At 32.9% G+C, this 26,992-nt stretch overlaps 4 protein-coding genes across 7 annotated transcripts in view; 2 read left to right on the top strand and 2 right to left on the bottom strand.

The window, feature by feature from the left end:
- The window catches only part of LOC130812824 (protein FATTY ACID EXPORT 3, chloroplastic), a 9,390-nt gene extending 1,077 nt beyond the window's left edge, over positions 1 to 8,313 (bottom strand). The window contains exons 1-5 of the mRNA XM_057678437.1: positions 7,883 to 8,313; positions 4,575 to 4,962; positions 4,134 to 4,301; positions 2,777 to 2,823; positions 2,636 to 2,673 (exon numbers count right to left, since the gene is read on the bottom strand). Coding sequence (XP_057534420.1) covers positions 2,636 to 2,673; positions 2,777 to 2,823; positions 4,134 to 4,301; positions 4,575 to 4,962; positions 7,883 to 8,158 — 917 coding nt within the window. The 5' untranslated portion in view covers positions 8,159 to 8,313. The remainder of the gene's footprint in view (positions 1 to 2,635; positions 2,674 to 2,776; positions 2,824 to 4,133; positions 4,302 to 4,574; positions 4,963 to 7,882) is intronic.
- Positions 8,314 to 12,332: 4,019 nt separating this feature from the next.
- On the top strand, positions 12,333 to 17,138 carry LOC130812932 (general transcription and DNA repair factor IIH subunit TFB5). 3 transcript variants are annotated; one of them, XM_057678584.1, is made up of 3 exons: positions 12,333 to 12,522; positions 15,770 to 15,820; positions 16,763 to 17,138. In XM_057678584.1, the coding sequence occupies exons 2-3, from the start codon at positions 15,786 to 15,788 to the stop codon at positions 16,938 to 16,940; spliced, it is 213 nt and encodes a 70-aa protein (XP_057534567.1). In that variant the 5' UTR covers positions 12,333 to 12,522; positions 15,770 to 15,785; the 3' UTR covers positions 16,941 to 17,138. The 3 variants fall into 3 exon arrangements, with proteins under 3 accessions (XP_057534567.1, XP_057534565.1, XP_057534566.1); XM_057678582.1 differs by having other exon boundaries at positions 12,382 to 12,522; positions 15,765 to 15,820; XM_057678583.1 differs by having other exon boundaries at positions 12,384 to 12,522; positions 15,759 to 15,820.
- A 4,088-nt stretch (positions 17,139 to 21,226) lies between these two features.
- On the top strand, positions 21,227 to 23,626 carry LOC130813684 (ervatamin-B-like). Its single transcript, XM_057679526.1, has 2 exons — positions 21,227 to 21,733; positions 22,936 to 23,626. Exons 1-2 carry the CDS (start codon positions 21,247 to 21,249, stop codon positions 23,538 to 23,540), a joined length of 1,092 nt encoding a protein of 363 aa, XP_057535509.1. The 5' UTR covers positions 21,227 to 21,246; the 3' UTR covers positions 23,541 to 23,626.
- Positions 23,627 to 23,688: 62 nt separating this feature from the next.
- On the bottom strand, positions 23,689 to 26,592 carry LOC130813685 (uncharacterized). 2 transcript variants are annotated; one of them, XM_057679527.1, is made up of 7 exons: positions 26,202 to 26,591; positions 25,677 to 25,733; positions 25,448 to 25,540; positions 25,052 to 25,130; positions 24,840 to 24,964; positions 24,492 to 24,641; positions 23,689 to 24,190 (listed from the first exon to the last, which is right to left on the bottom strand). In XM_057679527.1, the coding sequence occupies exons 1-7, from the start codon at positions 26,325 to 26,327 to the stop codon at positions 23,951 to 23,953; spliced, it is 870 nt and encodes a 289-aa protein (XP_057535510.1). In that variant the 5' UTR covers positions 26,328 to 26,591; the 3' UTR covers positions 23,689 to 23,950. The 2 variants fall into 2 exon arrangements, with proteins under 2 accessions (XP_057535510.1, XP_057535511.1); XM_057679528.1 differs by lacking the exon at positions 24,492 to 24,641 and having other exon boundaries at positions 23,770 to 24,190; positions 26,202 to 26,592.
- Between the last annotated feature and the right edge of the window lie 400 nt (positions 26,593 to 26,992).

Below are 26,992 nucleotides of genomic sequence, written 5' to 3'. Positions count from 1 at the left end.
TAAGACGTATATATGACGTCTCCAACTGCTCCTATCCCTAGTCAGGTCCACAGAGAGGTTTAACTCCTACAAGCTACTCTTATTTGCTCATCCCAAGTTCTCTTTGTTCTACCTCGACTCCTCTTACCATCTACTATAATGCTTTCTACCCTCCTCACAGGGGCGTCGAAAGTCTTTCTCTGCACATGACCAAACCACCTCAATCTATTCTCTCGCATTTTTCCAGATATAGGGGGCTACCCCTAATTTGTCCCTAAACTCTTGGTTCCTAATTCTATCCATCAAAGTGTGCCCACACATCCACCTCAGCATACACATTTCTGTAACTTCCACTTTATGTTCGAAAATCTTCTTTACAGGCCAAAATTCGGTCCCACTAAAGCCACTTAAGCCAACCTGCCTGTATACGGTGCTTTATATCCCCGTCAATCTCCCCATCCCTTTGAAAGATCGATCCCAAATATTTGTACCTGGTTGTACTCTTAACTACTGTATCATCGATGGACACCTCTGTTTCACCTATCAGAAAGTCACATCGCAAATACTCGATATTCGTACGGTTGATGCGCAAACCTTTACCTTTTAATGCTTCCCTCCACTCATCCGATTTGTTACTAACCTCCTCTCTGGTTTTTGCTACCAGCACTATGTCGTCCGCGAATATCACGCACCACGGCTCCGTCTCCCAAATAGATTTAGAAATCTCTTCCATTATGACAGTAAAGATGAAAGGGCTTAGAGCCGATCCCTGATGTAGTCCCACTTTAACCAGAAACGGCTCTGTTATCCCCACCGGTGTTTGAATGCTAGTCGAAACGCTGTCATATATATCCCGTATGACCTCAATATACACTGGAGAAATACCTTTAGCTTTGAGGCTATCCCAGATAACACGTCGTGGTATGCTATCAATGCGCGTTCTCCAAGTTAATGAACACCATATGCAGATCTTTCTTTCGCTCCATGTATTTCTCCATCAGTCTTCTCAAACATGGATTGACTCAGTGGTTAACCTTCCTGGCATAAAACCGAATTGGTGCTCTCTAATCACCGTTTCCTGTCTAAGTCTCCCCTCTATCACTCTTTCCCACAATTTCATTCTGTGGCTTAGAAGTTTGATACCTTTGTAGTTGTCGCATACTTGCGCATCGCCTTTGTTCTTAAACAAAGGTACTAGTGTGCTATTCCTCCATTCTTCTGGCATCTTATGTGTCCTCAAAATAGCATTAAAAAGGTTAGTCAACCAACGGATGCCCTCCTCTCCTAAACCCTACTACACCTCAATCTGGATGTTATTTGGCCCGACTGCCTTTGCTTTCCCCATCTTTTTGAGAGCTTCTCCTACTTCTTCTGTTGTAATATCCCTCGCTGGCTCATATTCCAGTTGTCTTTGGACGTCAAAAAACTAATTATCCTTGGTCCCCTCGACTCATTGAATAGCTGGGAGAAGTAATGGAGCCATCTCGTTTTGATCCCCTCTTGACTCAGGAGAACTCGTCCCTCCTCATTCTTGATGTATTTCACTGCCTCTAAGTCCTGCTGCTGTTTGGCCCTAGTCCTCGCCAACTTAAAAATCTGCTTCTCCCCCTCTTTAGTATCAAGCTTCCGGTATAAGTCCTCATAACCACGGTTTTTTGCCTCCGTTACCGCTTTCTTGGCCGCCCGCTTTGCTTCTTTATAGCTCACTCTCTTTTCAATTCTATCCTCCTCTTCCGTGCATACCATAAGTTCCTTAAATCTTTTGTTTTTATCCTTTATCTTCTTTTCCACCTCGTCGATCCACCACCATGACTCTTTGAACACTTTTGGTTTACCCGACTCTACCCCCAAGGTCTCTTTTGCCACTTTTCTTATGGTTTTTGTCATGTTCACCCACATCTCATTCACATCCTCTGATTGGTTTGGGAAGCCCACAAAACTTATCTCGCTTGCCAGGGTTGTGACCTTATCTCCTTTGAGTCTCCCCCACATGATCTTTCCCTTGGACTTGACCTTCTTTTCTGTTATTTTCTTCCTCATCCTGAAAACCAATACTAGAAGCCTGTGTTGGGTGGGCATCTCTGTACCCAACACCACCTTACAGTCCAAGCATGAGACCCGATCTCCCTTGCGCATTAAGAAATAATCAACTTGGATTGCATGGCCACCGCTCTTATAAGTGGTCAAATGCTCCTCTTTCTTTCTAAAGATCGAGTTTGCTATGACCAAAGCTTTTGCTAGCGCAAACTCCGGTAAATTCTCCCCACTCTCGTTCCTTGCCCCCAAACCAAACCCTCCATAAGCTGAGTTAAAGATCCTTCAGTAATATTCTATAATAACAAACCAAATTATTCTCACATTGTAAATTATCGTAAGACAATCACATTGTCCAATGTGAAAAAGTTCAAGTTGATCAGAGAATATGCTTTTTAGGAAAGAGTTCATGTAGAGATAAATAATGACCAATCAGATTCAATTCAATTTTAGCTTCATGAAAGCGTATAAAGACTCCCAAAGTGAGGAAAAGAAAATAATTCATCCACAGTTGCAACCTTTTTCCTCAAGTTTTCTTCTAGGGTTAGGTGAAGAAACAAACAGCAGAGATTCAAACCAAATTGCAGGAAAGGAAACTCAATTTTAAGCGGTAAGATAAAACCTGATGATCATTTTGAATAGTCCAGCCAAAGTTGATCCCTGCAATCAAACGTCAACGTTTTAAGAGACTGATTTTCAATGGTACACAATTTGATAGACCAATAGATAGGCACATCTCAAACAAAGAAGAAAGAAAGCTTACTTCAAACACCAGGCGCGCGTCCCTCAAAAATAAAATACTTGTTATTGCTGCATATACCAAAATAAAAACACGTGAAATGGCAAATCAAAAATTAAAAAGATAAAAGGTTAATTTCATGGAAATGACTCCACAATTAGCTGACTAAAGAATAGCATTTCCATATTGAAGTACAGAATTCAAATATAATCATCCTTCGAATCAACAAAAAAGTCGTAGCACAGAATTTAAAAATAAGATTTTAAAAATTTCAAAAATTCATTCCCTACCTTAACAAAACTAAAATTAGCAAAACTCATAATCATCAAATACTTCAAAAAATTGCTTTCTCCATTTTTAATCTCTTTTGAAATAAAGTTTAGACTAACCGTATCCATAATGCAACAAATCTATTTACATGATTCTAGCATCAAGTCAAAAATCATGCTCTGATATTGACGTTCAGACTTGACCTAGCTAATGAAGTGTGTCCCTCACCTTAGCCCCCTAAACCTCTTAGAAGCACACAACAACAATAACAATAGGAGAGCCTTAATCCCAAAAGATTGGGTCGGCTATATAAACCAATATATCAGTTTGTCTCAACAACTAAAATAAGTAGTGCAGTAATTATAAGCACAAAATTTACTAGATGCATGAAGGGCGTCTACAACAGCACAGAAGACTCTCACCTCAAAGCTAGCTGTGGCATGGATAATCACCAAGAATAACCATGACTGACTAGAACTAAAGAAAAGACAAAAGAAAACAACAGAACTAGAATGATGCTAAAGTAATTAACATATCGTCAGTTTGTCACTACACAGTACCAACTACCAAGTCAACCATAGGTTCGACAATTGTTTAGTGGACAATAAACAATATGGATATACTCCTCCGTCTCTCTAAATTTTCTACAATATCCTTTTTTATCCTAATCCCTAGTCCCTACTCCCTACCACTTTCTTTAATTCATCACATATTTTACCTATCATTTAATATCATCCACACAATTCAAATATTTTGTCTTATTCTCTCAACAACAATATTTATGCCAATTCCCTAAGTAGCAAACTCAAGGCACGGAGAAGTATGCCTTTGCAAGTACCAAAATGTTGTATGGTCTTGATTGAAATTAGTAAAGCCTTAAAACTTTATAGAACATTATACTTCCCGCAAAATGGGTAAATTTTGCTTAATAAAATGCCGGGAAGTATACTGGTAAAGTGGCAGCCATAATCTATTTAAATATTGTATTGACAACTATTAGAAAATTTAGGCAAAGAAAAGAATATCATGTCCGCTACAATTTCCTGGACTACATATGATTGTCCAGTAAAAATGTTGGGATTTGAACCATGTCTACCAAGTAAATACTAACCTGCCTGTCCTTTCAAAATGGGGTCAGTGGACTGTCCTTTTCTCCATGATCTTAGACTTGATATGCTCAATGCCAAAAGAGTACCCCCAAGGATCACACCAAACCTAACAGAAGAAATGCTTCCTGTGAACATAAAGTTAAGGAAACCACCAGCCGAAAGAATTGTTCCTGCAGACGGAGCAAAATATATAAATAAAACTAATCAGGGAAGCAAAAGACAAGTGAAGTACATTAAATCAAGCCATTAACCTAATAGCAAAGAAAAACCAACATGCATAAGACAATGAATGAATCTTCAGCATTTGAAAAATAAGGGCAAAATTTAAAACTTTAAATATACAAAATAAGATGACAAAAGCACAAGCAAATCACATCCTATAGTGGAATAACTGATACAATATCATATTTCTGTTTATCCAAACATCTCAGTAAACTTTATACCATATGGTATCCCAATGTAAAAATCACGGACTTTAGATACATCATCTAGATCACGAGCAGAAGCAAAGGTCTCCATTACATCCTTTACCGGTTCAGGGGAATTCTCTGCTGCTATAGTGAGGTATTCTCTACCCTCTTCACTCAGCTCTTTTGCCACTACACTTAAATCTCTCCCTGCCTGATCAGCCTGGATCTTCAATCGTTCAGCAGTTTCCTTCAGTGCAATAACTGCATTCTTCATATATACTTCATAAGCTTCTTGTGAAACACTTTGTAACTTTAAGGCTTGCTCTTTGAAAGATCCTAGTGCTTGCTCCCATGCTTCCTGAGACACTTTACCAGCATTTTTAAGATCATTCTCCTCCATGTCAACTTCTCCTTCAGCCGACTGCAGAAACATTCAATAAGAAACAAGTCAAATGCAAAAGATCAGTCATGCAGAATATTCAATGTAAATACATTTAGATGGAAGACAAAAAGAATGAGAAATGGTGTGCATTGTGGTATGAATCTCACAGGGTTGAACAAGAAAAACAAGTACAGAGTCTACAGACAAGGAAAATAAGAACAAATATTCAAGGAAATGCTGAGTTTCGAGTATCCAGCTTACTCCAACCAGCCTTAAGCTTTTCTATTAATTACTTGCATGATTACAGCATTGAGCGCTACACTATTTATAATAGATTAAAACTACTGCCAGCTCATACATAGCAAAACCGTTTCATTCCCCTTACCCACTGCCCAATTCTGTTATGGCTCATTAAGTTCATTAACAGAAATATTCCCTTCTGGTGACACCTCAGCATTAACAACCTTCATTTTTGTCTCTCCTCTGATACGTGAGCAAATTGGGCTTGGGCTGCTTAGTATTAGTGAACGGCATAGCACATTGATGCTACCATATAATGTTAGTCAATACAGTTTCCAGGAGGGGAGGTAGGCAATGATGACAAAGGAAGACTGTTCATTCCACAATACAGAAATCATAATCATAAATTTAAAAAAGCATAGATCACAAACTGGATACAAAGTAGGTGAAAGGCTAAGCAGTTGAGATAGATTTCCCCATAAGCTATAAACAAAACAGTGGAGACAGCTTGGAGCATAGAGGAAAAACCTAATATATGTTTAACGAGAGCATAAAAGTGAGACACTTGCACTTGTTCAAATCAAAGATACAGAATGAAGCACATAATAGATATGAAATCCATCAACCCTACCTTTAAAGAGGAATTCGTTATATGTTCTACTCTCTAAAACCACTGGATCATGCCACATATTCACTACAATTTAGTCTTTTATTATCATTAAACATATTTAAGATATATAATTTGAAATTCATGACCTTTAACACATACTCCACAACAGAAGCTTTAACGATATGGAAACTCATGATGTTTTAGATTTGTAGCTTATAAGGTTACTAAAACAATATCTAATACCTAGCTTACCTTAATAACAGTATTTCACATAGAATTTCAATAGATGTTTACTTTAAACTTTGTGCAATAACTAGAGTGTCTCTTTTTATGATTAACTAATCCCTACAAGTCTACAACGCAAGCATTGCACAGTGCACACACTAAATTAGTTTTTTCCTTCATTCTCCCTATCAGCCATAAAACAATTAACAGGGGAAAGACTATTGAATACTGAGCATTGGCAGGAGAGCCATCAACAAAATTTAGGGAGAGCAACACATTACCTTTTAGAAAATGTCTTTAGTTAATTATCACAATATGATGTAACAGGTCCCAACTCCCAACAACTGTTCTAAACCTAAAATTTGCAATAAAATGTCCACATCTTCACAAGTTAGAATTTTAAAAGCATGCATCAGAAGCTAGAACTTAGATGTTATTAATTTTGATTTTAATAGTTTAGACCTCAATATTTACTTTTATATATTTGATTTGATTTTTCGCGAAATATGATTTTTCTTGATTTCTTTTGTAGTTAGGGATCAATGGAAATCAATTCTTGATGGAACAATTTTGGAATACATACACTTCTATCTTTCTGATTATCATTTCAGAATTTTCTGTTTATTTTTTTATTTCATTTTTTTTTTCTATTTTGTTCTGCCTTTTTGTTTCATTTTTTCCTGCTTGGTTTAATGTGTTTCTTTTAGTTTTTATGTGAAACCATGAATGTATCTTTAGTCTCATTTGTTGAATTTCCTAAATCTTTTGAATAATTGGGTTGAACAAAGAATATTATAAAAGATAAAGTATATAAAAAGATACAAATAAAAACGCAACACACCCATTCATGAATTTTTTATATTCGGTCTAATTAGGTGCCAACCGAATATTTTCGGTTCGGTGTAGTTTGGTTTTGAAAAAAATAAATTTGGATTTGTACTTGAAATATGAAACCGAATTTAATTTGCTTTGATTCGAATTGTATTGAATACAAAACAAACAGAAAACTTACATCCCTAGCGTTAACAATATTATTAAACTAAACTATAACTGGGTATTAGAAACTCTTTTAGTAAAATGAAAAGTGACTGCATTATAAACATCAATTTGCGCGCTACATGACGTTAAGTAATTTTCAACAAAATGAGCTCCTTGCCAAGGCCAATTAATCAAGGCATCTTTAAAGGTAAACTTAAGCAGTGAGCACAGGGCTATGTTGGGCCACGTCTTAGAAAGCTCACTAATCTTTCTTCAATTAGCTGTGCATTTGCGTCAATATATCATTCATACTATGAATTATGAGGTTCAAGAAGATTAAACATCATTTATTCAAGATAAAACATCTATCTCTCTATAAACAATTAGAATACCTTTAAGATATCAAAATATATTAGCTTGAACGAAAACTACTATCTGCCTCCCTCTTTTTACCAATGAGGTCGTGCACAACTTGAATCGATCAAGAAATATATAATTATTGTAACTACCCTCAATCCCACCATTTTAACTTATTCGCAAATTGGCACATTTCTCCAAAAGCTAATTACATTGACCAGAATTTTCTAATCCAAAAACTCCAGCAGAAATGAACCAAAAAATGAATTTCTTTAGGTCCATAAATGATTCCTGTCAATGAAATCGCCTTCCATTTTCCAATCAAATTCCATGGGTGAGTCTACTAGTTATCAAACTCATCAAACCAGCAATATTATTCAAATGTTATTGTTATTTCGCATTACAATCAACCACTTCCCTTAAAACATCGCAAGTGAACAATAAAAACAGCAAAAGAAAATCTCAAACTTCAAACATTTCGAGAAAATAAAAATGGTAGTAAGAATTTTACATGAAAATATAAATAAAAGATAAAGAGTCAGAGCTCACAGATTCTTCGTGAGAAGCAGCAAACGTTACAGTAGAAAGGTTCATCTTCTTCGAATTGCGCCATTGAGAAGTGATTCCACCGAGTCTTTTGAGCGATAACGAAGCCATATTAGTGAAAAGCAACGTTCTTTGTTGTCGGTGAATCGTTTCTGGCCGTAGAGAAAATGGAGAAAATGAAACGGACGCCATTAAAGGAGAAGAACGGATGTTCTTCAATGGAAGTCCGAGAAAATTAGGGTTAGGGTTTGTGAGGGATAAACAGCCGGGCGTCATCATGGACTGTGTTTCCGTGTAGTTGATTGTATCAGAAAATTTGAACGAAAAAGAAAGGTGAAATGGGTAGCGATAAGGTAAGTACGAGGTTGAAGAAAGCCACACTTCCCTTACTTTGCCTCTTAGTCTTAGGTTAAAACTTGAAGACTCTTTGTGTCACTTTGTGAAAAATCTACACATATTACTAAACAATTATTTCCTCTTAATAATGTACGCATTTCCTTCATTTTTTTTCCTTAAAAATATCATGATGACATAATTACTAATTTTAATAAATTTAATATTAATAAGTACTAAAATTTACAACAATTAAACCATAAATATACAGTGTTAATGATATTATGTTTGAAATTTTTTAAACTATTTTTGTAAAACTTGTGTCACCGACTCACCATGTATCATACGTATATTAACAGTCTAGTGGAGAAAATGAAATAATTTGCATCATGACACCTATTTAATTTTGCTCCAATTCAGTCGCAAAAAATACTTCATATGTACCTCAATTTGAATCTTATCATATGATTTAAAAAGTTCTCACATATTTAATATTAGTAATTCAGAATCATAGGTACAAATAATTATGTAAACCTAAAAAACAAATAATATGCAACTTTCTTTAAATAGTAATTCGGAATCAAATAATTTCAGTAAAAATTAAAAAAATATTAATATTAGTGCATGCTATTTGAAAAATTAAAATTTATATATAAAATATTAATACAAAAATCTCATATTAATTATGTTTTATTCATCTAAAGTACTTTTTAATTACTTTATCTATTAGTATCAGTTCAGGTAACCTATCATTAATGCACATACATCGTGTAATAATAAAAAGGAGATTGGTGTTGTTATATAAGTTTAGAAATAAAAATGCAAACAAAACAGTTGGAAAAAAATAATACAGTAATAGGAAAAATTACCTAGATTAATCTAACATATTCCTGATTTTCCGACAATAATTCCATCTATTGATTAACGATGAATAATCTCAACTTTGAGGGGCATTTTCCTAGAGTAAATCCGGTGACCAGATGACTTGTTATAGCAAGTTTTAGTTTTTTAATAAAAAGATAAATTAAAATAAAATATCGAAAAAATATTCAAAAATGTTAAAAAAAATTTATGATTTTGTTTATTATTTAGAATTTTTTATGTTCAAAAATTTTCTCTAATTTTAAATTAATTTTTAGTTTACTTTTTTGGTGAATTACCTATTATAGTAGGTCATCGGGTTACCCAAGTTTACTATAGGCAAATACCCCTTAAAATTGGAATTATTCATGATTTATTAATAGTTGGGATTATTGTAGAAAAATTACGAATAGATTGAATTATTCAAAGTAAAAGTCTTATATGTATTTGGTCTATATAATTTTTATTGTACCTTTTTCTTAATCTTCCATTCACAACCTTATACTTAAAAACTACTCATTTTTATATCTACAAATCAAAAGAATAGATTTTTTTTATTATTAGAAACGATAAATTAAAATTTAATTTTCTATGATATTTTAGTATGGATTAAAGACTTACTAGTAGGTATGACAATGGGTATTGGACCCGACCCGGATCCGTGAATTCGTATCCGTTTTCACGGATTTGGATTTTAAAAATATAGATCCGTCGGATCCGTTTAAATTTTACGGGTCCGGATCCGCATTTAAGAAAAATACCCGAACCCAACGATTTTTTTTTTATATCAAAAATATATATTAAAATGTAAATCCCATTTCCCTCATTCCCTGACTCCCTCAACGAAAATTTGAAAAAAATAAGACAAATAAACAACTTATTTCCCAAAAAAGCTCCGTGAAAACTTATTTCCCAAAATAAGAGTCCGTACATCCAAACCAGTGGTTTGGATAAGTCGCTGTTAGTAACAGCGAATGAGGAAAAAAAAATTAAAACCCCAAAGTCGCTGTTACTAACAGCGACTTTGGGGTTTATATTTTTTCCATTCCTTCTTCTGCATTTCAGTTCGCGCATCACTTCAATTTTTACAATTTCTTCTTCTTCATTCCTCCATTTAAATCACATTCAATCCTTCAACTATAGCCATCAAATTTGAAGTTTGTACCACTAATTAGTTTTGTAATCTTCCTACATCGACCTAAGGTATTTTTTTGTGTTTTTTTTTCATATTTTCGAAAAATTAGGGTTTATTTTTCAATTTTGGTTTTACTGAATTTTAATCAACTTTCACATTAATGTAGGTTCAAAAGCTTGCAATTAACTAATTTTTGTTGATCTACAGCTTATTGAGGTACGTTTTTATTTTAAATTTTGTTTGTTCGAGAATTTGTAGTTGAATTTAAATTGTATAGTGGTCATATATTTATGAACATGATGGTGATGTTGAGTTTGTATGTGCTGTTGTAGAAATGGATTCATTTCGTGTGACCGTTGTATGCTTTTGGAATGGTTCTATTCGATCAACTAGTAACAATGTTAAGTATGTTGGGGGAAGATGTAAACTGTTTGCATGTAACTCATACATGGATTTGAATGAATTTAAACATTTTATATGCTCTAAGATTGGCATTGAAACTACAAGAAGTACTGTTAATTTAAGTTTTAAGTACAATATGAGTGGAGATTTGTTAGTTTTTCCGGTTGAGGATGAGGAGGCTATAGATGCGATGTGGGAGTATTCAAGGTCTACCCCTACTCCTTCTTTAGAGTTATATGTAGAAGAGGTACCCCTAGGGAATGAAGATATGTTAACACATATGCATCCATATTCTTGCCGTTGATTGATAAGAGGTCATGGCCTCAATACACCGGTGTTGAGGTGCTACACGATCCTGATCACATTCGTGGATTAGGAAGACCTAAGTCCAGGAGGATAACAAACGAAATGGACGAAGGATCGCGGAGACGCAACGCTTGCCGTCGTTGTGGTAGTGACGGTCATAACACTAGAACTTGTACGTCAAGGTAAACAATACTTGTATTTGATTATATCAACCAAATAAATAACTTAAGTAAACAAATTAGAACGTTTTAATTATTTTTTGCAATACATAACGCTTTATTATTGTTGAATTGCAGCATAGATGGATCCAGCAGCTCCAGGCCCTCTCGACCATAGTGTTGAATTGCAATACAAGATGAGGATTAACATTTGAATACTGTTTGTAATTAATGAACATTTGTACATACTCAATATTTGTATATATTTTAAAAGTAGTATCACACGTTTATTATGAATGAGATGCTAAGTACTTAGACTTTTCGGCGATAATACCTTATGTTACCTTTAAAAATTGATTGAAAAGAAGAAGAATGATGCAAAATGTGTATAATGAAGTATGGGAAATGATGGAAACTCCAAAAAAAAAAATAAAAAATTAAAGGTTAAAGTCGCTGTTAGTAACAGCGACTTTAACCTTTAATTTTTTTTTTTTGGAGTTTCGCTGTTGATAACAGCGAATTATCCTGAGGCTAGGCTCGGTTGTACGGACGCTTATTTTGGGAAATAAGTTTTTACGAAGATCATTTTTAGAATTAAGTTGTTTATTTGTCTTATTTTTTTCAAATTTTCCACTGCCTCACACAGTCACGCCCTCACCCTCACTAATATATTTTAATATATTAAAGGGCCTCACTAGACCTAATCATGGGTGGCCAGGCCCGAAAAAGTGAGGGTTTGGGTTCCAAAATATGGCCCGATGGGTGGGTTTGGGCAGAAAATAAGTGGCCCGAATTTTTTTGGGACGGGTTTGGGATTGACATTTGGCCCGCGGGCCAGCCCGGCCCGGCCCGAAAAAGACTAAAGAATTATTAATATTCTTGCAATATTTTATTTGTTATGAAGTTTGATGTACTAATTCAATTATTAATATTCTTAATTATATGTAATGAAAATTACAAAAGTTATATATTAATAATCTTTGCAATGAAATGATTCAAACAAGATATCACTTAATTATATTTCAACTTATAAATAAAAAAAATTAAACAATAATTAAAAGTAAAAAATTAATAATGACATTTTTCTAAGTTGCAATTAATTTGAAAAGGAAAAAATAATATTTTAATTTTAGTTTTATTGTATGATACAATTAAATAATATATAAAATAGGCCCGCAAGTCCACAAAAAGCCCGGAAATTACGGGTTTGGGCAGGAATTCTTAGGCCTGCACTTTGGCCAGGCCCGGTGTTTGATCACCTCTGGGCCTCACATAATCCCATTCCCATTTCCCTCCCAGGCTCCCAGTCGACACTCGAGTACTCGACAGCCACATAATCCGATTGCTTACTCCTCCTCACAGCCATTTGTGCACTGCTTACTCCTCCTCACAGCCACCGCGACAGAGTCTTCTCCCCTCTCCTCACAGGTGGCTGGCGGATTAATAGGGTAATAAACCCTAATTTTGATTTTTTTTTTCCTACAATACTTTTGATTTATGTTGATTGTTTAGTAGTTTTTTATTTATTTGATTTTAGTGGTAGATATATGTCTGATGAAATGTTTTTGCCGCCTTTACAAATCAACAACTGGGTTTGCTGTTTTTCTTATTTAATTCCATAAATCTTTGTTATTGAAGTTGAATTTTTTTGTTTGATTAATTCAGATGTTTAGGGATTTAGGAAGTAATGTGCCATAAAGAAATCAAATAAAAAAGAGACTAAAGTAGAGGGATCTGTCAATACTGCAACAACACTAAGAAGGAGCGAAGTGCTCACGTTCCCATAGCTTTTCCGAAGGATGTACGACTACTTGGGCAACGTTGGATCCGATTGGGCTAGACCACCTTTCCTGTCCATTACTGTCGCACCATTTGTGAGATAAGGATAAGCCCTTGACCGCCCGACTCCCTGGGCTAACTAAGTCGGGTGGCTGAGTTTGTTTCGGGAAAATAACATCTTTTTCTTCTTTTTGCTCCAATACTGTGTCCTTTTCTTGTGTTGGATGGAGTAACCTTCTGCCATTTTTTTGCCCCTTTTTAGCGTTCTCGTACTTCAGGGTTAAGACTGTCCGAGGCTACTTATTTGCGTGCATTAGTTTCGGATCATATTTTCGAGCGGGATATTAGGTTGATGAATTAGTGAACCACTAGAATCATGTGGTTAGAAGTGTTAATAAAAAAATACCTTGGGAAGCAAATTTGAGACATCCACCCATATTTTGGTTGTCATAAAACTTAATCCTTAATCTAGTTATTATCTTGCAACCAAGTTTTAATATTTATCAACATTTTTAATAGGGCGTATAGTGAGTTTGAAGAATAAGAATCAACAAAGTTTATTAAACAATAAGTTTAATGGATGTTGTATTCCAAGTTCCAACTTGTTATGGTGAATGAGATTTTTTACATGCTTTATGCTTGAATCTTGTAGTTGTTATCTTTCTCATCCTTAGTTTATTTCTTTCATTAGTTAGACTAATCATATTTGAGTGTAACTTGTCCATATACACAAGTAATTTAATTATGAGTGAGTAATTTAATTATGGGTGATTTATTGCAGTTATGCTTTAAAATGAGATTTAATGGTCCATGATTAGAATGAGACTGATGAGATTGGAGAGGATGTTGAGCTCTCTCTAGAAGGGGACTTACATCTTTCAAACATCCATAACTTTAATGTATTTGTTGGATATTTTCAAGACAATTTTAAGTTGTATAATGTTTTTTTGAGTGAATGATTGTGAAATTATATATATTATTAACATTAGTCTATAAATATCGCTTTATTGCAATCTCAACACATTCAAAAATAAAAAAAAAACAAAAACAAGTCAGACCCGTTTTGGACCCGGATTCGGATCCGGATCCGGATATTGCAAAATTGGACCTGCGGATTCGTGTCCGGATCTGATCCTGTTCTTGAAAACAGATCTGGATCCGGGTCCACCTGGACCCGGTCTAGATCCGACCCGTTGTCATCCCTACTTACCAGTATAGTCGAGAGGTATGCTGTGTCAAAGACTCGGGTAGAAGATCAGCGTTGACCCAATGACCCTAGTAAACATGTTTTCCTCCTAAAATATGAGGTAGTTTTTCTCCCCTTCATTATTCCTCTTTAAAATTCTTCATCAGTTCAGTTCTTGCTTCATTTTCAACTTCTTCATATCTGTCTGACTATCTCCGTCGCAACACTCGCCATTGATTTTCTCCTGTAAATGTGGATTTTACTTCTGTTTTTTCTTTTTTCAATTTAAGTTGTTACCCTTGTCTGTATTTTTGTTTGAATGTACATCTTCAAATTAAATTAGGGTTAGCTGCAAATGTAAGAGAGTCAGTTGCTTCTGAATCAGAACACAGAAATTCAACTTATTATCATTTTTTCTGAATAATTAAATAATTGTTGCAGATATTGTGACTTGTGGTTTTCTTCCTTATTGCTGATTTGTTTTCAACGTGATTGACATGATAATATGTCTTAGTGGTTTACTGGTCAAATGGTGAATTTTTCTAATAGAAATTGGTGAAGTGTGAGTTATTTTTGTTAACATCTTATATGCTTGAAGTTGTGCAATTGTGTTCGTCTGTTTATGATTTTTCAAATGTGATGAATTTGAAATTGAAGTGATATTTATTGGCCTTGCTTCCCTCCCGTTACAATCTTATGCGTTGTTTTAGAGTTATAGATGTTACATTAGACTATCAAATGGGCTATCTATAGTCCAACTTTCATGTCGAAGTGGTAGCCTAATATACTTGTATACAAGGCAACCATTGTATTATTGTAGACTTATTTGTGAGTACTTCAGTTTTCATATCGGATTTTATATGGAGAACTTTAGTTGCCATATTCTAATGGCAGTCGAAGTGTCGAACTTTTGAGAATCTGTAGAGTGATGGATTCCTATTCAATCATAAACATAAATGAGACACCAAGCTAAGAAGTTTTTGTCTTGTTTATATTGTGGCATTTTTATTTTATTGAAGTTAATGTGTTTTCTCCTTATCAGGATGAAGTTTATAACTTTCAACCTCTTTAGAATTCTGAGTATTTCAACATAGATTCAGAAGAAACACTTGTGATCTTTTGCTGATTTAATAAGCGAGCTAGAGTGATGTTATAGATTGCTTTTTAAGGCAAATAACTTATAATCTTCTGTCAAGGGGTGGAGCAATCTTCCTAGGAAGTCTAGTCTCCTACTGCTCCAGGGAGAAACAGGGTATAAAAGCCTTGTCTGCCATCACTGCAACCTTTTTGGACAACAACTGCTTTTGCTAATTATATCTTCATTCTGAACTCTCTATCTAATAAATTCAGTTGATGGGAAACTCCATACATGATTCACTATGGCGAACCTTAGCAAACACTTTATAAAGGAATGTTTTTCCTGCTTACCTTGCAAATCCATCTAATCAGACCAGGGAAAGAGTGTACATTTCTGCAGAATGCAGCTGCAATGCCATGGCTTGACTCCTCTAATACATCTTATGTTAAAATCGTTCCTCCTGTTTTCCCCCTTTTATATACTACTATAAGTGTCTTCTGTCGGTTCTGCCACAAAGATTATTTTTTACTAGTCTTGTTTACCAATCTGTTTTACTGTTGATTTTGTTTTGTCATATGGTATTAAGATCAATTAGCTGGACTGTATTACTAATTGACTCCATTTTCTTGTATATACTTGAGGTGAAGCTTAGAAGGTGCTGCTGTACGATGGTAAATGCAATCAAAGGACTCTTCATTTCCTGGTACGATATTGAGACTGACTTGGTTATCGAATAGTTGCATCTTTCATTTTCATAGCACACTTAACATCTCTTTCATGCCCATGTTTCCTTGAAGATTTTTTTTTCATTTCCCACCTACTAGTCAACGAGTGTAAATGTATAAATGAGAAAGTCTAGGTTTTGTTATTGAAATTTATATTTTGGTTGCTCCTATTTTTGCATCTGTCAACCAAGGAAGAGTGTGTATGAGATCTCTTTGCATTGGTTGATCACATTTATTACATTTATATTTGATTTGATATACCCCCGTTGACTGGATCAATATGACAACGTTGTCGTAGCCTGAATCTCAACGATATGGGTTTTTGTGTACATAAACCAAAATAAACCAACATGAGAGATCATCATTAACAAAATTATATTTTGTTTAGTTCTATCTAATACTAGTCTAGGACTAACAAAGTCGATTCCACCGACCATTCCATGTATTCTTTGTTAGGTGTGAGTCCATTTATTATATAAACCCCACATTAGTTGCCCATACAACCAATGTTGGACAAAGTTTAGTGTGGATCGTAATCTCCTTCATCATATGAAACAAAGATCTTTCTGTTAAGGTCTTATTTCCTATATGCTTATAGTTCATGGTTAGATTTCTCAAGTTGTTCCAAATTCCAGAGTAATTCAAGCCATGGTGATAATGAAGGGAATGTCCAACTATATTTACATGTCTTTTTTTTGTTAAATCATGCCATGTTCTTAATTATTAGAAATTAATACATTGTGACAACTAATTTCAGATAGAGGGACTGTGTTTCTCTACCTTTTGTGACATCTTCTTGGTCTAACTATCTGGACAACTGTTGTATTCATATGATCTTAAAACATTATTTGCTTTGCACTCATGAAAAGGCATGGCCTTTTTATTGGTGGAATGGTCTAATTTTCCCTTGTTTTTTGTAGCGATATACCTATGGCGCAGTTCATCATCAATATGAACGCAAATTTGCCGGCAAACCAAAAATTCATAATACATGTACTTGATAATACTCGCTTGTTTGTGCAGCCTCACGCTGCTGAGATGATAAGAAGCGAAATTTCCAGTTTTAGAGAGGCCAATACTTATGAAAAACCTCCGTAATCAAACTTTTGTTTCAGTAGTGATAAGAAATCTTAATGTTGTGTATTCAACATCAGTATTTGCCATGTAATACGTAGTATGAAAGTGCATTTTGAAGTGTGAAATGTACATCTAATGTCCCCCAATAGTTTTGATCATTCAAGACAATGTATTAATAAATGTGTTGTACTTAATAGATGGTATAAAGATTAGGTGTTGGCTATAATGAATCAATGAGATTACCTTACATAATTAGTTGTGAGTCAATATACTTTCAAGCAGCTGAAAGTAAACAAAACAAACGAGATTGAACAGAATGGGCCTTGTCTTGAGTCTTGACTCTTGAAGCCTGAAGGTAAGTCTAACTCGAACAACTTGGTATTTCATCAGAAACTTATTTATAATTTTTATTTGTTTGAGTTTGCTCTAAATTGTTTCAAAGTATTTATTCCATTGAATATTAACATAAAAGAAAATAACTATCTTGAAATAAAATATAATTCTCTTTAGAAATGGTTGCAAAAAATCAATCAAACAAACATTAGTTTTTGAAATTAGCTTGGGTTTTACTATAATTCCTCTAAAATTAAAGTTTTTGTATAAAGAATTTGATCCATTTGACCAAAAAAATTCGTATAAAAAAAAAATTCTTATAAAAATGGTTAGAATGCACAAATTCAAAGGAACGGAGTTGGAGATCCTTATGCATTCAAGCAACGTTGGACTCACTGCAGACCTATCCTTAATTTTAGGGTTGGAGTTTAATTTTTTGTAACCCAACGAATTTGGGTTTGGGTCCAAGTTCAAAAAAATAAAGGGGTCTTGATCACCGTTTGTCAAACCTTTATCGTTCCAAACCCTCTTTCTGGATTGATTTCAAATACAAATTCATCTCAAACTTGAACTACATCCGACTTATCACACAACTTAAAATTACTATGTTAAGTTTGTTCAAAACCTAGATCTATATTTATTAGGATTCAATTTAGACTTATCTACAACTATAGAGCCATTTTAATACTAACAAAACCTTTAAAATATAAAGAGTTTAAGCATGAATAATTAAATTAAGCGTTATTTAGGACATGTTTAGAACCCTAGATTATATAGCCAACTAATACAATTTTTACATTATTAACTCCTTATTTTAAAATTATTTTACAGAAAAATAATTTCTCACAAAAATAGCTCATTTGAATTTAAATTTGATTAGACTCAATTCATAACCATAAATCCTCAAAATAATTCTACAAAAAATTAGTTATTCCACAATCAACGGAATTTGAAACTATAAAATGTTATGACATATAAGATTAGTTTAATTTCCATTTTGTGTTTTTGGAAATTTTCGGAAATAGTCTATGTCTTATTATTTATGACGTGTAATGTGGAGGAAAATTAAAATGATAATATGTTCTATACTCATTTGCCCTCCCCGTCCTGTACTCTTCCTCCTACATCGTTATTTTGGTGATTTTTTAATTTGATTGATTGATTATAATATGGGGAATAAAGACAACAATAATAAAATGAAATAAATTTATACATAAGAATTGAGATAAGGAGATAGATTGAATTTTTAATGAGATCAAGCAAAAAATTGTGGTGCAAGGTTTATACATAATACTTGCTCCGTTTGACATTTCACACAGTCTTACATACTAACTTAATGCTTAATATCTCTAATTGTTAATAATTAAAAATTATTAAATTTTTATATTAATAATCTTTGCATTGAGACGAATCAAACAAGATCATATTTGACTATGTTTTAACTTATAGATTAAAAACTAATCACAAATTAAAGCTGGTGAAAGAATAGTGCATTATTTTGTAACGTAGCAACTAATATGAAACAAAAACAGTTTTAAAAAAATCAATAGGATAATAAAAACTTACAATAATATAACAAAATAATAAAAATAAAAGAAGCATTTATAATGTCATCCAATAAACTATTTTACTCTTATTAATGACAAAAATTACCCTAAATAATACAAATTTTTGCTGATTTATCTATAATAATATCAACTTTTGATTAACCATAAATAGTACCAACATAGGGGTGTGTTTTTTTCTTTTTTCTTTTTTTTTTCAAATAGCCTAATATAAACAAAAGTTGATATTATTTTAGACAAATATCCTCTAAGATATTATTTATGGTTAATCAAAATCTGGTATTATTGTTGAAAAATTAGTGAAAGTCTGTATTATTCACGACAATTTTACCAAAAAAGAATAAATTAGTTCTTTGGCAAATGATTTTTGAGTTTGTTTTAAACTTTTGAATTATTGGTTGGTCCAAAAACAAAAAGGAAAAAGTGTTTAGTAATTTTGTTTTAATTCGGCCAAAATAAAAAAATTAAGTTTGTTAGCTACTTTAAATGTTTTTTTGGCTTATTGATCTATTTTTCAATTAATAAATAGCTAACATGTAATATCAAAATTACCAAACATCTTTACTAAAAACAAAATTAATTTTATTTTGCTTTTTGACCCATTATAAATAGGGTCACCAAATCAATCAAAATAAACTTGCATTACTTTTTATCAAAGTTATAATTCATCTTAGTTTTGCTACATAATAAGATAGATTTATAATAGTTATTAAACTTTAAAAATTTAATTTAAAAGTCGTAAATAATTATGTAATATATTTAAGCACGGATATTCATAAGTTTTAAATTTTTTAAAACTTATGCATTACATGAACATCTAACTAGTATCAAATTAAATAAAATAGTTATTTTTTAATGGGGAGTTAATTTTTTTTATTATTCTTAAAATTTCTGAAATTTATTTATTATTATTATTATTTTGTTTGTTTTTTTTTTTTATAAAAAGACAGATGTTACAGAATAAATCAATTAAACCTCATTTAAGACATGTTTAGACCCTAGGCCCAACAAACTTCACATTTCTGGATCTGAGTTTAAAATTTTTTGAATCTAATGATCAGAATCTGAATATGAATCCACACAAAATTAATGAATCTGAATTTTGGTCTTAGACCCGACGCATGACTATCAAAATAATTCTAGAAAGAATTAGTTATTCCATAATCAACGGTGTTTGCAACTATAAATGTCGAGACATATAAGAGTAGACGTTTAATTTGTATCTTGTATTTTTGGAATTTGTCGGAAATCGACGTGTAATATGATATAACTGTATAATTTATATATACTCAAAACTCAATTACTTATTTGTCCTCTCGTTTTTCACTGCTGCTATATCATTATTTTTGTTTTTTTGTTTTATTTTTATTGATTATTATAAGAATAAAAACAAAAGCAAGTTAATGTAATATATATTATATATATTTATGTACGAGATAAAGAGATTGATTGAATTTGTTAATGAGATCAAGCAAAAAATTTGTTAAATTTATATATAAAAAATCAATATGACAATACAAATGTGTAATAACCTTTTAAAAAAAATAAAAAAAATAAAAATGTGCGACAATGAATAATGTAGCAAAATAATAAAAACAAAAGAAGTATTTAATGTCATCCAATAAACTAATTTGACTCTTAATATTAAAAAATGAGGTTGTTGGGAACTAACATTTAAATTGGTTTTTGTCTTTTGACTTATCGATTGGTCAAAAAGCTAAAAAATTACATTTAGTAAATGATTTTTAAGCTAAAATGAAAAAACTAAGTTTGATAGCTATTTCGAATGACTTTTGACTTCTAAACTCACTTTTCATCTAATAAACATTTAATAATTAATTACAAATTTTACCAAATATTTTGATAAAAGAGTTGACTTGTTCAACTAGTTTAAAAACCAAGTAAAAGAGCCACGGCATTTAATTGGTTAAAAGAGCCAAACACCCGGCCTAATTAATAAGAAATGAATGGAAGATTCACAAAAATGAACGATGGAGATAAATATGAGAACAAAAAAGTAGACCATCAAAATATGAAAGTAATGGTAAAAGAAAAAGTGTAACATGATTAGGGAATATGGGATGCAGTCTCAGATTAGCTAAGTTCATATGCAAATCATTTTAAACGTAAGAAAATCAAAATTGAAAACTAGCTGTGTATTATTGTACATTTGCATCAACATACTATAAATAAATAACCGGGAAAAGACAAACTAAGCAATTTGCTAATTAGCTAATTTAGTTGATATCCTTGCAATTTTCTTATTAATTAGCTTAATTCCTACTATCGACGTACATATTGGTTTAGAATAACTACTTATTTATGACTTGTTGTTCAAGTACAAGTTCCCTATAAATAACGACACCCAAATGCCATTTTATGCATCAAATCAAACTAATCATAATTATAATCAACTAACCAAATACCAAATGGCGGGTTTCACAAGCCAAAGCTCGGTATTAGCATTCTTAAGCTTTGCATTAGTCCTCCTAGTTTTGGGAACCTATGCTCGTCCAATCGACCATCAAAATGTTGTGTCATTCAAGGAAATGCATGAGCGTTGGATGCGTCGACATGAACGAGCCTATAAGAATGAACTTGAAAAAGAGATGCGTCTTAACATTTTCAAGAAAAATGTTGAATATATATTTCAGAAACTGAATAATAATACGAATGCTAATACTGAATTATCATCTTATAAATCTTTGGAGTCAAGTCTTAATGCTTTTGCAGATTTAAGCAATGAGGAGTTCGTAGCAACTTATACCGGTTATACAAAGCCAACTCGTAGTGAATCCATGACCATGACCTATGACAACACTACTCATGGCCATGGCCTTGCTGACTATTTACCTTCTTCAGTGGATTGGAGAAGTAGTGGAGTTGTCACTCCAATAAAAAACCAAGAAAATTGTGGTATCACTTTTTTCCTTTTCATCTTTTATTATTGTTTTTCTATTTTCAATTATTAAAGTCAATTTTATTTAGGTTATGCAAAATTATAGTCAATTTTGTTCAAATTAATTATATGTTTTTTTTATATCATAATTATTTTTGACTGTTTTTTTTAATCTAAAAGAAACAAATATTTAAATTATTTTCAAAAAAATACGACTTAATCAAATAAAGAAAATACAATATATCGATGTGTAACCTTTATAATTAAGGCATTAATACACAACCAAGCAAGCTAAGATGTAAAAATACATTTACAAGAAGGATTAATTTCCTCTCCCTCTTTATTATTTGAAATTCTCTTGTTTAACCTTGCATAATAGTAAAAAATTAATACCAAACACAGTTCCAATGTGAATATGTAACAAATTTGGATAATAAAAAAATAATTCCCTTATTTCTTTTTTGTTCTTAGATAGGATATTTGAATTTTATAAACAACTAATGATTACGAGTTCTCGTCTATCTATATGAAAAAAAACAAATCGTGTAAGATCTTCATAGATACATCTCATTATAATATCAAAGTTTTATAGCTTTTAGAAATTCACATAGGTATTTGACTTTTAAAATTTACATTGAAATTTGCAAAAACAGGTAAATGAAACGAATAAAAAGAAAAAAGAAACAATTAAACATATTAATAACAAGATGACTAACATAGTTTTATAAAGGTTAAAATCTAGGTTTTTGAAATCGACAATTATCGGTATTTGACTTTTAGATAATTTGCATTGAAGTTTGTAAAATAAAGTGAATAAAAATAATAAAAGATAACACAACGAATATTAAACATACTAATTTAATAACATGATGACTAACATACATTTTATAAAGATCAAAATGATTTTCTAATATTGAATTGTGATCGGAATTAAACTCTCATTACAAGAGTGGAGGAAAAAGTTTGACACAATTCTTGAAATTCAATTATATTTCATGGCTGGTGTTGTATATTGATTGTAGACTTTTTGTTTCAATCTGTATGATATAAATAGAAGGAGTTTAAATTTCATTACTTAGATGTATATAAATGTCATATCCTCCTTTTATCTTGCATGATGTATGGAATTATTCATACTAATTAAGCAAAGAATTAGAAAAAAATAAATGAATAAAAATAAATTTAATTTGTTGTATATTATTACTATATTATATGTTAGGTTGTTGCTGGGCATTTGCAGCAGTGGCAGCACTAGAAGGATTAAACAAAATAAAAGGAGGGCAATTAATATCACTGTCAGAACAAGAACTGTTGGATTGTGTTACAAATAACACATGTAAAGGTGGGAATATGACAGATGCTTATGATTTCATCATCCAACAAACTCAAGGCCGTATGTCCACAGAAAACGAGTACCCTTACCAAGGCTTTCAGGGTCAGTGTCAAGCTGATGCTGCAACTGCAGCTGGTGGAAGTCAGATCATGATAAGCAGTTACACACAGGTTAACCCAAATGATGAAATGGCCCTCATGGCTGCTGTTGCACAACAACCAGTATCCGTTGCGATCGCCGCCAATGGGTCAGATTTTCAGCTGTACCCTGCATCTACCAGCGGCCGAGTCTTCCAAGGAAACTGCGGTACCATCTCAAATCACGCTGTTACGGTTATCGGGTACGGTACAGATACTGATGGAACGGATTACTGGTTGATCAAGAATTCATGGGGAGAAAATTGGGGAGAGAATGGTTATATGAAGATGATTAGAGGTTACAATTTCTGTAATATTGCTTCCGATGCTTCTTATCCTACCTACAACTCATAATTACTACTCTTATCAGCCATTCCAGAATCGTGATCATATTACAGTATGTCATATTATAAGATCAGAAGAGCTACTACTTCGTTCGGAGACTCGGCTTTCAATTGTGTACTTGTATGATCATCCTATTTCATTTAGGGTTTACTTTATCTTTGTTTTTTTTCCTTAACAATGCATGTATCAGTTATTTTGTATTTCATATTTGAATTATTTATCAATCAAGGAATTTGAGTATAGAAAGACTCCTAAAGATATGATGCTCGATGAACAAATTGTTGGCTATAAATTTTTAACTATTTTTCTCAACAATTACACAGTATAGACTACTTCTGACTTCTAAGAGTGATTCTTCATGTAAAATTATATCCTAATTCTGCAACAAAATTTGACAGAACAAACATGTCAAATGATTTTCAAGATTCTCCCTCACGAGCTTCTGCAGCAGCAATCTCCGAGTCTAATTTATTCATAAACTTCTCGCTCACAAGCATTGCAACTGAGATCATGTCAAACAGTAAGCTTGGATCCACCCCAGCACCCCCACGCTTAGTAAGACCACATATATGGCCCTTCCTATTAATAGAGATGGACATTGCTGAACTCATTTGAGATTCCTCCTCCAGATTTGCATCAACTATGTAGTGTTTTCCAACCTGTGCAATGCAAACAAGTAGACACTTTAAATATCAGGTCCAATACAAATCATAATGGTAAACTAGCCAAATATACACTATGTTACTAGGGCTCAGGTACTCATGTCAACTAGTATTTGGCCCACATGATTTAGCCTAAAGTGTAGAAATATCATACCCACACTCATGATAGATGAAGTGTTCAAAAGTAGACACTGATACTTGAGGAGATTTGAAGAGCCCGAGTAACATAGATATACATAACAAGTTAAACGAAAAGCATTCAAGTTTTATGAGTCATGGGGAAAGGTAGGTGTGGAACCTTGGTTAATGTAATTATAACCGGGACAGAAGAAGTGTTGAACTGCAGAAATTCTTCATCACTAACATCAACTTCAGGTTGATCGTTGACAGATTTTGGGTCGGCAGCAATGACATTAACTTTTGGAATGCCAGTGTTACTCAAAGCAGCCTATAACACGACTGGTGTATCAGTAAATAACCCTCTAGGGCATAAAGTATACGGGGATGGCAATATAAAAATGTGAGAACTAATGTCACAACTAAACAGAAGCATTCATATCCTCCATGTAAATGGTAAGAATATTCTATGATATTTCCACACCAAGCTAGACTGTTAACGATCTGCAGATTTCAGATCAAATGATACCTTTATGGCGGCACCTAAAGCATCCAGTAAATTCCCATCTGCGCTAATTACAAGGCCATCAATATAGAGATCCCAACAAACCTTTCCTTCCACAATAGATAAGGATGAAAGATCAATTCCAGCTCCTAAAACACAAAACACATGAATCAACGACTATTTCACCTTAATAAAATTAGAGACAGAGTTTATGTTTATTTAGACAGAATCCTTGCCTGCTCCACTTTTACCACCCAAGAGACAGCGCTGGAGATCAGCAGCAAGTTCAGTAGATAATGCTTCACCCCCTTTACCCTGAGGCACACGACACGGTATGACCACTTAGTTAGCTCAACATAGAAGTCTAACGTGTGTGAAGCACAATCAGTTCAGTTCTTCCTCTTACTTTCCCTCCATTTCACTATATCCAAACAGTGTTAAAAGATTTAGCAAAATTTCACCTATCCCATTATAACCTTCTATAAAACGATAAAAAGGTGTTTGAATTATACCCTTCACCAACCTTACTCAACCTCAAATCAATAAAAGACCAAAGGTTATTGAAAGTTGAAGCATGACATACTACTACTTGTACAAGAAAAAGAAAAAGGAGGCAAAATGCAAAATACCACCTGAAATATAGGCGCAGCAGTTGCACTACAATCAATATGTATTGAAACCTTTCCTTTATCAGTTTGAGATGAACTGGGTTTTCCTAGTTCAGCCTGCATTTAAGGATTGATCACTGATACATAACTCGGAACGAAAAATGAAAAGTCCTTGCCCATGAATAAGTGTAACACCAAATTCAGTCGATAGAAAAAACGTAAATAAAAATCAAATGAGTTAGTGTTAGAATACCTTCACACTAACAATAACATATGTTCCTCCAATCCGTACTCTAGCTGAACCATCCGCCTATTATCAAACAAATATTAATCATCTCAACTTTGCAATTTAAACATTAAAAAACATCTATATGGAATATTGTTATGGTTTAGCATTACAAAGAATCATTAAATTGTACATCTTAGTTTTAGGAAGTTTTAGAAGAAGCTCTCTATAAGGGACCATGAGTGCACAACAACAATAATATCAAAACATTAATAGCGAAAATAGCCATGATCCCAAAAATTAGGGTCGGCTACTATAAGGAATCATGAGTCCATGAAGTAATATATTTGGTATCATAAGTTAGGGTACATTTAAGTGGGAGTCAATCAATCACATTGTGTGATGGATTATTGGGTGTTGTTATTGAACGGACAAAAATTAACCATTAAACACACTACTATTACTATTTATATAAAATAAAAGGGCTTTAATTTGCCAAAAATGTTCAAGCTTCAGATAAAAGAAAGAAAGGGAGGAAGTAGGATGTTGAACCTGTGGAATGACCCCGGTATCAACATGAATTGGTCGATAAGACAACCGACTTCGACCGTCACAACGAAGATCTTGTGCAATTCCACCTCGTATGAAGTTCTTTTCGCCTCTTGATAGTTCCACCATAACTGAGAACGTTTGAAATTAAATCAAATATAAAAGGTTTAACTTTCTAAAGTTCTTTGGAAATTGAAGAAGGGAAAAGGAAGAAGGAAGAAACAGCAAATGGAGGTCTTATTGAGTCAAGAGTCGTGATAGGCGACGGAGGACTTGCGGACAGATAGAGTGGCAGAACATAGTTAAAAATGGTGGCGGAGGCGGAGGCGGAGGCGAAGAAGGAAAAAAGGGTTTTTTTTAGAAAAATCACAAATGCGGCAGAAATTTGAAATAAACGTAGTACTCGTATAAAATAAGCTTTTAAAACAAAATAAATTCAGTCCTCCAAAAATTTTAATATCCAAAATAAGTTTTACATCCGAGCATAAGGCTAGGTTGCACGGACACGGACACGACACGGGTACGGGAAAACGCCAATTTAAAAATGACGGACACGGGGACACGAAAATGGTAAAATAATAAATATATCCAATTAAAGATAATTTTACAATCTTTCATTTGATATATGTAAATAAACACTTTAAAAACATAAATCTCACATAAAATGCAAATAAGTATCAAATAAACAATATGAATATTTAAAAATAGTCATACAAACCAAATCAATGAAAACCAAATAAATAGGTAAATTTAAGATTTAAAAGTCAAGAGTAACAAATTTAACATTAACAAAT

The sequence above is a fragment of the Amaranthus tricolor genome, chromosome 5 (assembly GCF_026212465.1).
Source record: "Amaranthus tricolor cultivar Red isolate AtriRed21 chromosome 5, ASM2621246v1, whole genome shotgun sequence".
Taxonomy (NCBI): Eukaryota; Viridiplantae; Streptophyta; class Magnoliopsida; order Caryophyllales; family Amaranthaceae; genus Amaranthus; species Amaranthus tricolor.
The sequence above is the reverse complement of the archived record's forward strand: the minus strand, read 5'-3'. Positions and strand labels throughout refer to the sequence as shown.

Excerpts from the sequence above, each read along its gene's own strand:
- LOC130813684 (XM_057679526.1), top strand. The coding sequence starts at position 21,247 with ATGGCGGGTTTCACAAGCCAAAGCTCGGTATTAGCATTCTTAAGCTTT. Across the intron at positions 21,734-22,935 it reads AAAAAACCAAGAAAATTGTG|GTTGTTGCTGGGCATTTGCA; the intron begins GTATCACTTTTT and ends ATTATATGTTAG.
- LOC130812932 (XM_057678584.1), top strand. The coding sequence starts at position 15,786 with ATGGTAAATGCAATCAAAGGACTCTTCATTTCCTG. Across the intron at positions 15,821-16,762 it reads AAAGGACTCTTCATTTCCTG|CGATATACCTATGGCGCAGT; the intron begins GTACGATATTGA and ends TGTTTTTTGTAG.
- LOC130813685 (XM_057679527.1), bottom strand. The coding sequence starts at position 26,327 with ATGGTGGAACTATCAAGAGGCGAAAAGAACTTCATACGAGGTGGAATT. Across the intron at positions 25,734-26,201 it reads ATACCGGGGTCATTCCACAG|GCGGATGGTTCAGCTAGAGT; the intron begins GTTCAACATCCT and ends GTTTGATAATAG. Across the intron at positions 24,642-24,839 it reads CTTTAGGTGCCGCCATAAAG|GCTGCTTTGAGTAACACTGG; the intron begins GTATCATTTGAT and ends GTCGTGTTATAG.